This window comes from Poecilia mexicana, unplaced genomic scaffold (assembly GCF_051168715.1).
Source record: "Poecilia mexicana isolate PSO_F unplaced genomic scaffold, ASM5116871v1 scaffold_23, whole genome shotgun sequence".
Lineage (NCBI taxonomy): Eukaryota > Metazoa > Chordata > Actinopteri > Cyprinodontiformes > Poeciliidae > Poecilia > Poecilia mexicana.
In genome coordinates, this window is record NW_028263392.1 from 8,043,126 (window position 1) to 8,060,015 (window position 16,890).

Consider the following 16,890-nt stretch of genomic DNA (forward strand, 5'->3'; position numbering starts at 1 on the left):
AGTAATTATGCAGAACAGGGAGGAGATCGATTATTTTTTCAGAGATTATCTGTCTCATGTTAGGACAGCGAAAGTTTTAAAACGTATGTAAAATGTATTTTTTAAGTTAGATGCTGCAGCTTTAAGCAGGTTCGGTGTGAGAGTCACTGCCAGGTGGAGCAGAAGCGGCGCTCCGTCTGTCAAATATTACTACCTGTAGCGTAGCAGCGGTTCAACAGGAGAGCAGAACCAGCGTCTTACATCGCAGCTCGGAGACTTAAATAATTTAGCGGGTTATTTGTTTAGCTTTCCGACCGTCATGCTAATCCGGGTGAGTGTTTGTAGCTGTGCGCTGCTTTGCCTGTTATCTGACATCTGTTCCGTATGTCTATTTTACTGCAGTGAGCCTTGATGTAGCCAAACTCCGTCAAGTATTGCATTGTTTTTATGTCGTATTAGCTTCGTTCTGTTGATGCATTTTGACTGCTTCAATTTTCCGCCGCAACACGCTTAACTTCCCCATTCACTCAGTGCATCATAGTTCCGCATCGCTTAGGATTTGTTGCTGCGCGTTTGCGCAGTGTGAAGGAAAGAGGAGACCAGCTGCACAAGCAGGCTGTGAAATGAGAAGCAGGTGATTGGTATCGACAACAAGAGCCAATAATCGCCGATCACCGATCATACACTTTTTCACGGACATCGGCCCGATTATGATCGGTGACCGATAGATCGGCACACCTCTAGTGGATTCTTCTCTTCTAAGGGGAAATTACGGAGGGGAATCCCAAACAGCTGACACAGCACAACCCGAAGTCCAGCGGACATCAGAGATGATATGTGGAAACAACATTAATGTTTATTCAACATTTCGTGCAAAGAATATAGAAATGACAAGGGGTTGGAGTTGGAGCAATTTGGGTCCAACTCCTCTCTGGTTGGAGATAAACCCGGTAACTTTTCAGCTGTTCATCGTTAACATGACATTAATAGGTTATAATGATTTTCATTCAGTCAGGACTTTACGCTGAATCTAGCCACATGCATCACAGGTAGATTCTAGTAAAGCATTGATTAATGCCTGATTTTAAAATTAGTAAACTGGACTTGTAGCCATTATTTTGGGCTACAAGTCCAAAATAATGGCTGTGTGGCTTGAGACCACACAGCACGATCAAACCCGATCGAACTGTTATACCTAGGATTTCAGTCGGCTAATGGGTCTCTCAGGTTTTGAAAATGGGCCGACAGTCGGCTGACAACTCGTGTTGTGTGCGCTGGACATTACACTAAGGAAATGAGGAAGGGAGGGTCAGTGGAGAGCACCGGAGTTGAGCCTTTTTTCATTCAGTGTCATCAAGAGAAAGGAAAAAAAAGGCAGGAAGAGACGATAAAGCCGATAATTAAAATGAGGTTGATAGGTTTAATTTATCATGCAATTAATTGATTTATCGTTTATCGCGACAGGCCTAACAACAGCACACACGTTAAATCTAAAAAGCTGGAGTGGAGTCACTTATCAGCTCAAGGGTGCCTGTGTATTCTGAAGATAATGGTCCTTCACGAATAGTCCAGCTGTTCAGCTGACTTGATGGCCAGACACACGGGTACCGTCTACATCCAGGTGTTCTGAGCCCATATTTGTCACCAACAATGTACCTGGTTAAGATTCTGGGAGTTTGAAAAAAATTACAAAACTGTCTTTTAGCATTTTTCAAGCTCTGAAAGACAACTTGTATATTTAATAATGACACATTCGCTCTTGCTTATTCTGTTTTCTAATGGAATAAAAAGTGAAAGGTGTAAGCTTTTTAGAATTTGTAGTAGAACTGATCTAAATGAACCTGGACACCAAAAGAGCAGTCGATCAGCCTTTTATCGCACAGCCAAGTCAGAAGCCAACTTCAGACCTGGCTGTACAAGCATCAGAATATTCAGTTTTGAAATGGAAAATGTTTGAATGCCTTTATAAGCCTTTGATCAAATCAAAAGTACTCGTACTGTGCCTTGCTGAAAGTATTCTCACCCCCTGTTTTTGTCTAAATTCTCACAACATGTTTGCGGCAGCACAATACTAGTGAGATACTTTTGAAAGCTGAAAAACTGTTTTCCACCACTGATCTCTATTTAATCTGACTTTGTTTTAGCTATTTTGTGTACCAAAACGGCCTTCTTTACATCTGCAAGTCCCTGTTATATTAGATCACAAGCAATCCCTCACATCCTTTGAATGATAACTTTGATTGTGATGATTTCAGTTGATTTCTTTCTTTGTGTATAATTTTTTTTTTCCTTCATTTCTGGTCTGGTTTTTCTCAGGGTGGTGGTCAGACAGACATGGAGGAACTTAACGTGGACACTCAGCATCCACCGCAAGACCAGTCCAAGGGAGGAGATCAGATCCTCATTCAGAACTCTCCTCCCGCCGGAAGCTTGTCGGAAAACTGCGAGCACAAGGAAGCTCCGGTGGAGGCTCAGGAAAAGAGCGACGCCTCCGCCCAGCCGCAGGCCAAGTCTCTGTGGAAGCCCATTCCCCCTCTGGTGCCTGAACTCCACAGGAGCTCAGAGACCAGGGACCAGAGCTGCCAGACCGAGGAGCAGGGTCAGCCTCCCGCGGCCAATAACGACGGCCATAACGCAGGTGCTTCTTTTGATTCTGCACGTCTCGGCGCTTTGATTCACTCACCTCCAGGCTAAGGCTGTCCGTCAACCCCCTGTGCAGCCTCGCTGCCGGGGCACCGAATGTAGCAGCTCAAAATAAAGCTGAATGATTTGTTCTCACTGAGAAATTGACTGCTCCGAAGAGGAGCTGTTTTTGGCTCCGAGTGCCGTGACGTGCATGAGAAGTTGGCCCGGGTTATCCAAACACTTAAGAAAGTTTTGTTTGCAGTGGAATTCTTCCTGCCAGGGTTTGCACCCTGTTGAATCAAGCTCCAGTCATGTTTAGAGTTTGAACTGACGCTAGTCGTGCTTTGGTGTAATGCTTTGAGCACTCACTGTAAACAGGACTGATCTTTGACCCCCTCCGCGGGGGTCATGTGGGTTCAGTGACCTGTGCTGCTGGGATTAAAGCAGTTTAGAAGTAGAGGTGAGGGGGTGGGGATGGTGGGGAAGACAATGCTCTCTGTCACCCATTTAGTTAAGCTAATCCTCGTCACTTTCTTTCTGGCTTTTCCCCTTCCATTCTCATTCATGTTTCCAGCCTTTCCAGTCGATGCCTTAGGGGCCTTGTCGATGCGTCCGCAGCTTTTCCTCCCCCCTTTCTCACTTTTACCTCATCAAATCAGCTGACACGACTGTGAAATGGATCGAGTCCATGCTGCTTTTCCTCTCTGGTCTCATGCGTCTAACTCTGATCAGGTTGATAGCCATGAGGGAGGCGCCGACTGACCCTGGCTGACACAGTTTTAACTTGTGTCACTGTAACGTTCTACAGACACATTGGCCACAACACACCTCTTTCCTGTTGCATACGATCGTCTGCAGTCGTTTGCACATAAAAGCCGGTGTGACACGCTTTTAAATGTCAACCACGTTACCATTTACCTGCTAATGAGGAGCATCTCCTGGTGAAATCCGTCTGATTTGATCGGCTGATATTGAATACAATACGAGCAGATGTAGAAACAACTTAAAAATCTTACTTTCAGTTATTTCTGTTGGGTGCATTGGCGACATCATGATGCATGTATGCGAGAAAGGTTACTGTAAAACAGCATTTTAATGTCATTTTGAAACAAAGGCTTTTTAAGATGTTTTAATCACAAACCAGAGTCTCACAGAGGTTGAAACCTCAGAGGGACAAACTGAGAACTATTCCTGAGCTTGTCAGCCTTCCTGTTGTCTGCTTTAAGTCTCACTCCCTCTCATTATCACTCGGCATAGATAAAGTGCTAGCACCGTCTTGATTCAGCACCAACTTTGACAAGAGTGTTGTTGCAACTGTGAGACGCGAGTGCTTGGAAACGGCAGAGAACGATCAGACATTAGCGTTGCCAACCGGCCCATCAACCTGAACATCCTCTGATACGAGTAACCAGTTGGTTTCTCAGTGCAACTTTAGCAGGTTGTTGTATGAAGGTTTTTTTTTTTCCTCCTTTTATTTTGTATTAAATATTTCAAAACCTCAACAGTAAAAATTTGACTTTTATGTAAAAATAGCATCACAACGATTACCTTTCGGTTTTCTCCCAGATTTCAAGATTCATAACAAAGCATGTCGGTAAATAATAACAATAAAAAAAGATTCTTCTTCAGGATTTCTGCTTCCTACTTGACCCTTAACTCTGTTGCGATTCAGGTCACCAGTGAACGAGGACACGTCCATTGGGATGCTTCTCTGATTTCGTCAGATTAAGTGACAATAAGATGCTGTGGTCTGTGTTGAACCAAAAGGACCGATGACGTGCTCTTCATTAGCCCAACTGAGTGAAGATTTTCATTTTTCTTGTGCAATGCATTTGTTCTTCCGTAGGGGCTCCAGATTTTATTTTGAAGAAAGATGTCCTCCTTTATCTTTGCCTTTAAGAGCTTATGTGGTGTTGGTGTGATAGGCGGTAATAAGGTCAGAATGAATCACTGTCCTGTACAGATCTCATTGTGTGAGCTCTTTTCAGCACACAGTAATTTACCTCGTTCATAGCCGCCACAGAACCTCTTCTCTTGCGATGCTGTAGTTCTCCAAGATGGCCACACTCTTATACAATTAGGAGCTGACTTTGATATAATGCTGTGTCTTTCTCTCTGTCTAGGTTTGTGTGCTGAGCCTGGCGATCCCCCTCTGCTCCAGCAGCCTCTGCAGACCTCCAAGTCTGGGATTCAGCAGATAATTGAATGCTTCCGATCCGGTATGCGTCTCTGTTTTCTAGTTGTTTCCTCCTCCTTCTTTCTACCTCTCTAGCTCTAGCTTCTTATCATTATTTTTAATGTGTGTGTGTCCTGTTTTTTTTGTTTTTTTTTCTTGGGGTTGTTCAAACCCAAGTTTTAATCGTTGTGATTAAAACCCTCATTACTAAGAGCTGGATTTAAACAAAAGGAAAACACAGTTGATGTTCTTTCTGGATTATTTTGTATTCATTTTTTAAAAGCATTTTTTTTTGTTCATTTGATGAAATCTTAATTCAAAAAAAAAAATTTGAAGTGTATCTAAAAAATCTATTATTAACTATATTTTCTTTTAGATCTACACTGTTTTAAAGTTTTAGCCCAATTTAATACATCTGACTTTTGTAATTCTTTGAACAGCATACCTGATTTATTTGAACTTTTTTCCCAGGATTAAACAACCAATATTTCTTTAACCTTAAACACTGCTTATCCTTAGTGTTGCTGTTTTTGATTCGACTATAATTCCTGGATTTGCCTGCGTCTGTGTTTAAACTTATAATTTGCACAACCTGATGGAAACGTTCTGCAGGATGCAAAATTTGCACTCCTTGTACTGTAAAATGTGCTCTTTAAAACTGCTATGAGAACTCGGGTTCAGTCTGAATTGATTACAAACCACTTTAATCAGAAAGCTGACGCCAGTGACATAAAGAGTGGAAAGGGGTTCTTTTTATGCAAATTAAACACTTTAAAACAAAAGAAACCAGGGAAAAGAGAAGAAAGATTTGATTAGAATCAGGATAATTTCATTTCTTTTTTTTCCCTATGAAACAAATTCCACAGATGGGACAAAAATACCCCTGACATTTATTACTTCACCAATTAGGTGTAGCAAAGCAAACCAGTCAACAGAAGTTTTAAAATCTTTTTTTTTTTTCATCAAGTAAAATAAGGGGAAAAAAATGAAATGATGATCCAAACAATCACAAAACATCACAACCGCTATTTTGTTGCACCGCAATTCAAATCAGCATTTTGCAAAACAAAAAAAAAAAAAAAAAAAAAACAAAAAAAAGACGATCACTACCAATCTCCTTTCAAAATATGAGAAATGCCAAAAACGTTATTGCAGACCTTTTTGAGCAAAGTTCCAGGCGGGTTTGCCATTTTCTCCTGGAAGATCGCATTAAAATGGATAATGAGGTACAGAAAGATCCATCTGCTCACCGTTTTTCCCTTTTTTTTCTCTCTCTCTCTCTTTACTTGCAGGCACCAACCAGCTCAGAACCATGCTGCTCAGGGAGGTAGACACCATCTTTGAGTGTAAACTGTGTCGCAGTCTGTTCAGAGGCCTCCCGAACCTCATCACGCACAAAGAGTACTACTGCTTATCACGGCTACCTGAATCTGACGGTGGGTAACGCGACACATGTAATACCAAAAACCCATTAGCAAACAGAATCATGAAGACCAAGAGACTCTGCTTGAAAATTCCCCACAACTTGACCCCTGATCTTTCATATTAAAAGTTGGAGTTGGAGCTCCAATTCAATGGTTTTGATCAATTGTGTTAATTATCGACCAAATGTGGTCGAGTTGATGGCGCATGTAATTTTAAGGGACTGTCAACAGCCTAAATGTCCTCTCGTTGTGAAAATCAACAGAGAGAGCAAGCGATTAATTTCTGCTTGCTAAAGACGACGTAAACATCTGAAAGCGTCCCACAGATCAGCTAGATTTGTCTCGATTTCATCTAAGTCGTTGTGAACTCTGAAGTTTGCACAAACACTCTCTGTCTTCACAGTCTCCTTGGATGTCTTCGCGTTTTACTTCAGTATTCTTTCACTCCAAGGATCCCTCACTCGCTTTCATGCCATCTGTCTCCTAATTACGATTCCCTTCCTTGCGCTTTCATATAGAAGCATAGGCACACAGTAGCATCTTCTCTCCTTTGAACGTTTATTACACAAAGGCCAGCTTTCCCCTCCATCAGAGAGACTATAATTTGTCAGTGTTGGAGCTTTTTTTTTTGTTTTCCAAACTCTTAATTAGCTGCAGTGTGTTTCCATGTTTTCCACTCTTAACTCCAGGGGATGAAGAAGTCTGTAAAACTCTTGATATCGTTTCTGTAACTCTTCCCCTCCTCGAAGGGAAAGCAATCCCAACAAAAGGAAGTCAATATATTTTGCTCAGTTTTCTCCACCTTACCAATTACTGCTGTATGAACCTTCTCCATCCTAATGCTATCATCATCTGCCTGGGGTTGTAATGATGTTTCCTCTGCATAAGTAGCTCGGTTTTTTTTTTTTTTTTTTTTCCCCTCAATAAAGCGCTTATAGCTTTGGGTTGGATGTGTATTGTATTATTAAATGACCTAATTGCTGCCGTTTCCATCTTTGATATTCTGAGCATTGATCGTTTGTGGTTGCGGCAAAGTTTTGCTCGATTTGTCTCACCTGTCGCATTGCACCCCGACGGTCTGAACAGATGAGTCTTCTGCCTCTTCGTTTCCAGTTGAGAGTTTTTCACGCTAATGATGCTTAATGGCAAAATGATTATATGTGCTGTAGAGAAGGGAATCTCTCTATGATTAAAAGTATTTACCAAACAGACTGAGCAACAAGAAGACATGTTTTTTTGTTGCTTCTGACAGTCACATTAACAGTAGCAATATTTAATGTGTTGGTTTTTTTCCCCCCCTTTTACCATCGTTTAGTTATTAAGCAGAAAGTTGAAGACAGGACTTATTACATTGTCTGTTTTGATTTTAAAGCTTTCATCTGATTCTGGCGTATGAGCTCAGAGATTTGAAATGAATGTCTGCTGCTTCAGTTTCATTATTTTTTGTCTGTTAGGCGTTATACCCCTTGAATTTTTTAAATATTGTCAGACAGAATTCTATACATTTAAACACAGTGATTATATGTGGGAGAAACAGGATTATGCAGTTATCTTAACCATTCCATAGTAGGTTTGACTGAAGGGTTTATTTTTAACTATCCTGTGTCTGTGTCTTGCTGTGGGGATGAAAACAAAAACGAGTCAAATCATCATCCTTCTTCCTGTTAACTTTGTGGAGCTTTGCTGCTACGGGAAGCCGTAAGGAAGTGGGCAGCATGGCGGTAAAAACTTGGTTCTTTCACCGCCGTACGTCACAGTGGTCATGACATACATTCACTGAAATGTTCAGTGTTGGTTTGCTGCCACACAGCGTTTTGTATGGAAGCTGAAAAGTTCAGCATTGGTTTAATCTAACCTGAGGACGTTTTGTCGCTTGTTTACCGTGTTGCCTGCGTGGTTATGGATTTCTTAAGCACACATAAAGTTTGTGGAGAGCATGGCTGTTCTGACCCCAGCTTTGACGATCGGACATTAAATAACCACAGCTGAAAAACAAATGCCTATTTAATACATTAGGTTTGTGTGTGTGGTTAATTATAGCATTATGTTGTAACAAACCCATCCCTGAACTCCGTTTGAAGTAATGGACGATGATTTTTCTCCGACAGGCTCTTCCGGTGATGACCGACAGAGTGTAGCCATGAAGGATTTACTGGACGCAATATATCCCAGAGCTGACCGGCCCGACTACGTGGTCCGATTAGAGCCCATCCAGACCACCAACAAGGCGGTGTTCCAGTACCTCACCACAGAGGAGGAACTGGCGAGATTTCCATCACACACAACCAGGTGTGTTTTTATTAAAACAAGGGACAAACGTGTTGCATTTAAATTCACAAACGGAATGTATTTTATTGACTCAAGTCACTCGTTTGTTTTTGTTGCTCATCACAGTGCCCGAGAGAGTCCTGTCGCTTGGGAAGGAGAGACTATGGAGGGTGTGGAAAACAATCCAGACAGTCAGCCAAATGCACCTGAGAGCCACGTCAGTCCAGTGCCGAAGACATGGGAGGCCGACGATGAGGCGAAAGAGGAACAGCCAAAGCCTGAAGACGAGGGCTCCAACAGTGGGGTAGGTTGTAAATCTGTTGTTAAACGATTCTTTTTGAACATGTTTTTTTATTTTTATTGTTACACGATCTGTCTTGCTTTTGGTACAAAGTATGTTTTTACTTTACCTGACCGTCCAGGTTGAAGATGTGACCATTTCCTGTTGTCTCTGTGGCCAAGACTTTAACTCCCGTCGGAGTATCAGGCGCCACTGCCGCAAAATGCACCAGACTAAACTGGAGGAGCTCCGTAAATTCACGGAGACGCGCACAGTTCCTACAAGCCTGCTCTCTATGGTGAAAGGTAGGAAATTATACAAGTGAATAGCAATGAATTCTGTAACATATCAGTTAAAAGAACTAGCTCATGATATTAGAAAAAAAAACATATTTTCTTGTCCAGTTTCAGGTCTTTTAGCTAAAAAGATGCAGCTTCTAGATAATCTGTGTGCTTTTTGCTTGAAAACAATAAATGATCAGTCTGAATAGATATTGTAGATGTATCTCGGTGTTGTTGAAGGCCGACCAAGGACTCTCAGTACGCCAACTGGAAAGTCCTGCCCAGTGTGCCTGAAAACCTTCGCCACCAAAGCCAACGTGCGGCGGCACTTTGACGAGGTGCACCGGGGTCTACGCAGGGACACCATCACACCGAACATCGCGTCAAGGCCGGGCCAGCCCTTCACACTGGAAGTCACACCACCCAAGAAGAGCAACAATTCCTCCCCGACACGTGCCCACAGCTCCAAGACCACTCCTGTGAACTCTAAAACCTCCGCCTCAAACCAAGCCCAAGGGAAAACTCAGAGTAAGCAGACGAACTCGGCCTCATGTCGATGCACCCTGTGCAAGAGGAACTACAGCTCCCAGGTTGGTGGATCGACTCTGTCGCTGGGTTTTCACCGATTATCAAATGTACTTTGGTTCTGAAAGCCTTTCCAGTGCTTTCTGATGATATTCACATCCCTTCTACCTTTTTTTTGTCACATTACAACCACAAATCATGCATGTTATTTGAATATTGTGTGGAATCCCAATGCAGAGTAGGATGTTGAAAGGTGGAATGAAAATGGTCGATGGTTTTCAAAATATATAACAAACTAAAAACATGGGGCATATTATTGGCCAGTAGATCTGTGTGTGAGATACAAGCGCTGCTTAATAGAAACAGCAGGGATGGACTCAATTTTGCAGATTCTACTTTTTAAAAGACCCCAAGCTCACTTCGATTGCACGAAAAAGCATCATTTTTAAAAGGATTCGATTTGATCACATGAAAAGGGAAACACAAGTACCCAGGTTTGTGGTTGTAATGTGAAATGTGTCGGGTGAGATTTTCTGGTGGTGTGTTCTAAAAAAGCCCTTTGTTTGTTCTTTTTAGCTGATGTTAAAGAGACACATGCGCATCGTGCACAAGATCTACAGCGTCAGAAGTAACAAGTCTGGTGGCACACCGTCACCTGCTGCTAGCGCGAGCAGCGCTAATGTTAGCCTTAGCAACAACGTAAGAGTGAAGGAGGAAGCAATGGAGCCGTCGGACGAAGATGATGACGACAGTAGCCCTGCTCCGTCTCCCTCTAACAGCAACGGGACAGCTAAAGGCGTTCCACAAGCCGTTCTGAAGGTGAAAGAGGAGGAATCCCCATCCAGTCCGAAGGTACCTTCATCCACATCTTCGTCCTCGTCCCGTGGAGGGAGCGCATACACGAACATGGCAGCCAAACTAAGCAAGTTGTCAGTCGGCTTTGACTTCAAGCAGCTCTTCTGCAAGCTGTGCAAACGACAGTTCAGCTCTCGTCAGAACCTAACAAAGCACATTGAACTGCACACGGACGGCAACGACATCTTCATCAAGTTCTACCGCTGCCCTCTGTGTCGCTACGAGTCGCGCCGCAAACGTGACGTCCTGCGCCACGTGACGGTTGTCCACAAGAAGTCGTCGCAGTACCTGGCGAAGATCATGCCCAAACTGGAGAGCAGGGCGGTGAAGAGGCTGGCGGAGGCGGTGCTGAACAGCACCAAGAGGACAGGCGGCAGCGCCAAAGAGGAGATGAACGGGCGTCACATTTCGTCGTCCTCCTCCTCCTCCTCCTCCTCTTCTCCGTCGCCTCCAATCACCCGCAAACAAGAAGCCTCCACGTCTGCCTCGGCCGCCTCTTCGGCCTCCGCCCCGCCTGCCGCCCCCATCACCAGGAAGCAGCAGGAGCTTTCATCTCCGGTCCCGACTCCCTCCCCGCCTGTCACCCGCAAGCAGGAGAGACAGCAGACAGCTCACCAGTCCCGCCCCGTCAGCCCTCCTCTGACCCGGCGCAGCGAGAAACACTCGCTCTCTCGCAGCGCCTCCTCCTTGACCCCGTCCAGTAACCAAACGCCACACACCCGGCGACACGACGCCCAATCAGAGAGCAGCCCCGTGACGTCGTCCACTGAAGTCAAAGTGACGAAGAATTTCTCTCTCCATGCTTGTGACCAGTGTGGGCGGGCGTTTGCTAAGAAGGTAGGGATTTTAATTAGCCAAATTAATTGGTTCTAAAGAACTTTTTTTCTTTTTCTTTTTTTTCAATGAGGTCAGACAGAAAAGATACATTAAGATGTAAAGAGCTAAGATTTAGTCATATAGCAGCTGTGGCAAACTGACGGAAATCTTGTTTTTCACAAACTTGACTACAGTTTTATTTTGATTTTTTTTCTCTCGAGTCTGGCTTAATCCTAATTCTAATAAAAATATTAGAGCACAATAGTTTAACTTCTTTTTGCATCAAAAAGGTTTGCACAAGTGACACATTTTTTATGTCCTGTGCGATTGCACCTAAATAAAACATTTATCAGTGCCTCCAGGATGTTAATGTTTTTTTTGTGACTGTTGCGGCATAAAACTACTAATTTTCTGACACTTCTTTTTAAAAAGTTGCCATCAGAGTTGCACTTTTTTTTTTTACTGGAACATGGTCTTAAATGATAATTCGTGCAAAATTTGCAATCTGTGAGTGAATTTGCATCAATAGCTGCGATCGCAACATTGCAGCATCCTGGAGAGACTGATTTATTAACTCATTAAATACTTTAAAGAAGAGATTCAAAAACTAGAAATAAACTTTTAGAATGCCCAAGAAGTTCAAGTCTCTTCTGCAAATCTTACTCAGGAATGGCAGCAGGTACAGGCAAGTGTTTCTACGCACAATCGCTACATCTGGTGTCAACAAGGGCAGCAAAAAGCCTCAGCTCCAATGAAAACCGACTACTGTCATGCTGGAAGTACCAGCACTTGCCTTTAGTGAAGATATTATCTCCAAGGAGTTTTCCAAAAACGAATTGCGTCGAAGAGGAAAAGGCGGACGCTTCGCATGCAGAGGTCTCTCATGTGCTGGAATGACTTCTGGTTCAAGGGAGAGTTGCTTTGCCTCAATTTGCATAAAACACTCCCCTAAATAAAGAATGGAGCCGGAAATCCTACCGGGGCTAATTTGCCCAACAAACCAGAAACAGCACTGTGATGAGCAATGTTTTGTTGTTGTTGTTTTTGTTTTTTTGTTTTTTCCAGCATGATGGAGCATCATGCCATAAGACAGCAGTGACAAACTGGTTTAGGGATCAAAGAGCTAAAGGTTTGCCTCTGTGGTTTTTAACCCCATTTAACCCCAACATGTCCTCAGCTCTGAAAAATGTTAGTGGACCGAAAAGCTCCTCTTAAAAAAAAATAAATAAATAAATAATGCAACTTATCCATCAGATTGTGACCTGGTCAGCTTTTTTTTATATTTATTGCTTTTATGAATGTGCATTCAATGGGGCTTTGGCATCCCTGTGTGTTGAGTAGGTGTCCCCTGCCTGCTACTGAGAATAGGGAGACCAGCTTATTTGTTTTGCAGGACAGAACTGCATCGCATCCCATTTTATATCAATTTAATTGGCTGTGGGGCCAGCAGAAGAAGGGGTTCACCCTGGGTGCCAGGATAGACTGGTCTGATTAAAAAATAAATAAATAAAAAGTTAAAACACTGAAGCAGGAAACTTTGTGGAAAAACAAGGTTGCCGCCAGTTTTAAAACTGTTGTACGTGACTGTAAAAATCCCGTAAATTATGTAAACTTGACATTCATTGGTTCCAACAATCTGCCAATGACGGGGTATAAACCAATCTTATTTGTTACATCGCTGTAACGGTGCGTTCACACCAAATGCATTCTGCGCAAACGCACCTCAAGTATAAACTTTGATTTATTTTCTGCTTCCTCGTTAATTCTTTTTTTTTTTTTCCTTTTTTTTTTTTTTTTTTTTTTATCATTTTGAATCCAGTTGTACCTGGAGTCTCACAAGCGAAGCCATCGAAACGCTACGGTGGGAGCAGCGAGCAGGAGGAAAGGAGTCAGCACGCGCTCCAAATCTCTGGTCTGGTGAGACGCACAGTGTAAGAGTACAGCGCTCCCGTCCCGTCCTCCATTGTTCTCCTCCTTGTCTTTGTCTCCTCCCCTCCCTCCTCCCCTAATAAGAAACCACTAAGTAAGGCTGAAATGTCACGCACCTCAGCAAATTCGCGAAAGTCTGCCCTTTTAAGATGTTGCTTACCGCAAGTTTTGCGTGTGGCAAAAGTAAGCTTTGATTCTGTCTGTGCAGAAGACGACTCCCTTTGGTGGAATGAAGAAGCCATTAATCAGCACACTGACCAGCTGTTTCCTCAGTTCTTTATTTACTTGTTTGTGTGTTGCACTGCCTCTCTCTGCTCACTAAAAATGCCAACATGTTTCTGTTCAGGCTTTTAAATCTATGTCTTTATTAGAGGTTACTATTTTTATGGCATTAAAACTACAATCTTCCTATTTTTTTTAATTGGGGTTTTATTAAGTAGAGCCACACAAAGAAGTGCATAAAAGTGAAGGACTCATTTGGATTCAGCTGAATACTGATAAAAGATTTAAAAAAACAAACAAACAGACCTTTAAAATAAATAAGAGCAACATGTTTTCCAATACATCGGCTGTGGGGGCTGATTATGTCAAATTAGGGAATTTCTTGTTTAGATCTATGAGTATTCATGTCTTAGACTGACCTAGTCAAAGGCCAGAGCTGAATCCAATGAGAAAACCTCCGATTTTCATTTAAACATTTAAGAGTCACAATTTACAAAATGACTTTGAAGGTTTTGGTTATATTGCGAAGAAGCATAAAAAGGTTTAAAGCTGTAACTTTGGTTCAACTTTAACTTCTGCTGATTTCACCGTTTTCTTTTTTTTTTTTTTTTCCTTCTTCTTCTCTCATTTCGACTTGCAGATCGCCACAAACGAAGAACAGAGAGCCACAAACGGCTACACGGCAAATCAAAACGTTTAACTGGAAAACTGAGACTACTGGAGGAAGTACTAGGAAGACCGGGAAACGTGAAGGAAGAAACAAAAGCAGAGCCTTACAGGAGAGAATAGTTGCATATGAACCAAAAGAAAAACGGTTGTAAACTGACAATATGTAGTTTCATAACGAAGCCAGACAGCCTGCTGCTATCTACACAGAGACTCCAATCTGCTGTACATATACATATCTGTATTTACTCATGTAAATACGGAGTTATATACAGACTACAGATATCTACTGCTTTGCTTCTATTATCCTGCATTTAGCAAGTTGCTGAAGGTAGTCTGCGTGAATGAGTGAGAACGAGGAAGCCAGAAGAAACTGGATTTCTGGGCTCGGCCCGGTTGCAGATGAAAGATATTTTTTTGAATTCTTAAAAAAAAAGAAGAATATTATAACTTAATCTTCCTCGGCTGAACTATGCCTCGTTAAAGGGTATTCCACTGGCATCTCGAATCAGTTCCTCGTTTACAGTCTGACTGTTTTTTTTTGTTGTTGTTTTTTTTTGGGGGGGAAGTGTAAGAGATGTACATTTCCAACCCTGGTTTATTTTCCAAATGAGTTATCTACTGTTGTTCTCTCAAACTAGCAAAGATGAACTTACCTTGAATATGAACTTGTTTTAATTCAGAAATGGAAAAAATATCAAATTGTCCCCATTATAAAACAAAACCCCAGTCTTTCTTATTTTAGACAATATGCTAAAACCTTATTGTCTGATCGAGCTTTAGTGCGACTCTGAAGGTTGAGTCTATTTCTTCAGATGGTGTGAAACTTTAAATAATGTATAAAAGACAGAGCTACAGTGAGACTGAGGGTAAAAAAAAAACAAATTTCAATTTGCAACAGGTTACAGTCTTACTGTTGTAGTTTTTTAAGACATTAACTGGAAGAATTTACTTTCTGACTGCCTTTATATCGACTTTATGTCCTTCCACAGCCCTATTATGACACGCTGTTATGTTACCTTACATCCTCAGTGCCTAAAAGCTGGTCTGGGTGAGCCACAGAAAGCAAAACCATCCCTGACTGAAAGGCCTCCACAAATCTCTACACTGGAGCATTTTTACATCAATCTGTCTGATCTTAGTTTTTAATCTTTACCAACGTAATATGTTTATTTTTTACTAGTTTGTGCATTGTTTGCTTCTAAAAATGTGTTTCTGCGAGTCCAACCGTTGCGATTGTTAGACAGCGACTCCTAAAGGTAGTCTTTGAGACACTGGGAAGAGTTTGGAGGGAATGAATGAAGACCAAGAGGAGAGGAGGGAAGTGAGGAAGACCAAATGTAGATACGTCTTAACGTTCAAACTGTAAGCCATGAAAAAGAACAAAAAGCAGAAACAATGAAAGACCAACCTTTATTTTTGTAACGACAAAGGCTTCTGCGGCAGACATACTGTGTATTAACTCATCCATGTCGGATGGTATAAATAATAGCTATAATAGATAACGTACTTATTTACTAGTTGGTTTTTTTTTGTTTTGTTTTTTTGCCCAGATGTTTCTGACATGTTTGAGCCGTGAGCATGTCATTCTACAGCAGGTTTAAGTTGCTCACTTGTTACTTTTCTTTTTATTTCATTTTTTTTTACTGCTCGTTAAAACATGAGCACAAAGATATGATTCAGAGGGGTTTAGTTCATGTACGTTTTTTTTTGTTTTTGTTTTGTTTTGTTTTTTGTCCTGAAGTTTTGTTCATCATATGTTGTGATATGTTAAGCTTTTTCCTCTAGACCACCAGAAGTAGAAAAGCCTTTTCAGATGTGACCAGAATGTTAAAAGCCACTATTTAATAAATAAAAACATACTACTCAAAAGCCCCTGAGTGGATTTCTATATGGATTTGTGTTTTTGAGTCTTTTTTTTTTTTTTTTTTTTTTTTTTTTTAAATCATGAATTGTTGAATTTCGTCAACTCAGTAGGGCCCCCTACCGATCTGGAGGGCCACAAAAATTTTAAAACTGGAAAATGCACTTCAATAAATTAGAATATTAGAACATTAATTAAAGTTAATAATTCAATGTGAAATATGAATACAATTTAGTGAATGACATGGATAATGATATTCCTCAGAAAGAATTACATAAGACCCAACAAAGTGCAAAAAATGATTTATTTCTTTAGTTGAACTGAAACTACCATTTACAAATTCACAAGGCTCATCTGTATTAAAAAAAGTTATGCAGCCATAGTTAAGATTTTTTTTTTCCTATAACAGCTCAGACGTTCCCATCTTCAAATCTATAGTTTTAGCCAATGTTTAAAAAAAATTGAATGTTGAGAATATAATGCAAATTAATTGGATTCTGCCAAATCTGATAAACTCAAATGTAGTTGTTTAATGCGTGTCATTTTTTTGTTGTCATGGTCAAATTAAACCCAACGTCACCTTGCAGGCTCTCGGCCTACTTGATGTGCTGCTCAAAGTGGAGTTTAAATGTAGCTTCCAGCTGCTGTGACCCAACTTCCCCTTGAATTGAAATGTACAAGTTCAGAAGTAATATTGATTGATCGCTTTTTAAATCTGAATAATCAAAATAAATGCACTTTTTTGATGATTATTTTGTTCATGCAGATGCCCCAGTACTTTCTGGATCATTGCACTCTGGTCATTTTTGGGCAAGAAAATCACCATCTGGTTTTAACTAACGTTGTAATTACCCCCTCTTGCCACAAGATGGTGCCATTGACTCGCCCCTCCGTGTCTTTTTCTAACGCGGTAAGATCGACAAATTGAACGTGTTGTTCACATTTCCCCCCCAACGCTGTCAGGCAGAGGGAACACCCCA

The 16,890-nt window shown here is 41.5% G+C and overlaps 1 protein-coding gene across 2 annotated transcripts in view; it reads left to right on the forward strand.

Moving 5' to 3' along the window:
* Positions 1 to 15,918, forward strand: part of znf800b (zinc finger protein 800b) — a 32,112-nt gene extending 16,194 nt beyond the window's left edge. The window contains exons 3-12 of one of the 2 annotated variants that reach the window (XM_014970958.2): positions 2,296 to 2,617; positions 4,728 to 4,823; positions 6,073 to 6,216; positions 8,313 to 8,493; positions 8,599 to 8,776; positions 8,895 to 9,057; positions 9,274 to 9,623; positions 10,135 to 11,250; positions 13,049 to 13,146; positions 14,021 to 15,918. In XM_014970958.2, coding sequence (XP_014826444.2) covers positions 2,296 to 2,617; positions 4,728 to 4,823; positions 6,073 to 6,216; positions 8,313 to 8,493; positions 8,599 to 8,776; positions 8,895 to 9,057; positions 9,274 to 9,623; positions 10,135 to 11,250; positions 13,049 to 13,146; position 14,021 — 2,649 coding nt within the window. In that variant the 3' untranslated portion in view covers positions 14,022 to 15,918. Of the gene's footprint in view, positions 1 to 2,295; positions 2,618 to 4,727; positions 4,824 to 6,072; positions 6,217 to 8,312; positions 8,494 to 8,598; positions 8,777 to 8,894; positions 9,058 to 9,273; positions 9,624 to 10,134; positions 11,251 to 13,048; positions 13,161 to 14,020 lie in introns of both variants that reach the window. The other variant, XM_014970934.2, reaches the window with a different exon arrangement.
* Positions 15,919 to 16,890: the final 972 nt, after the last annotated feature.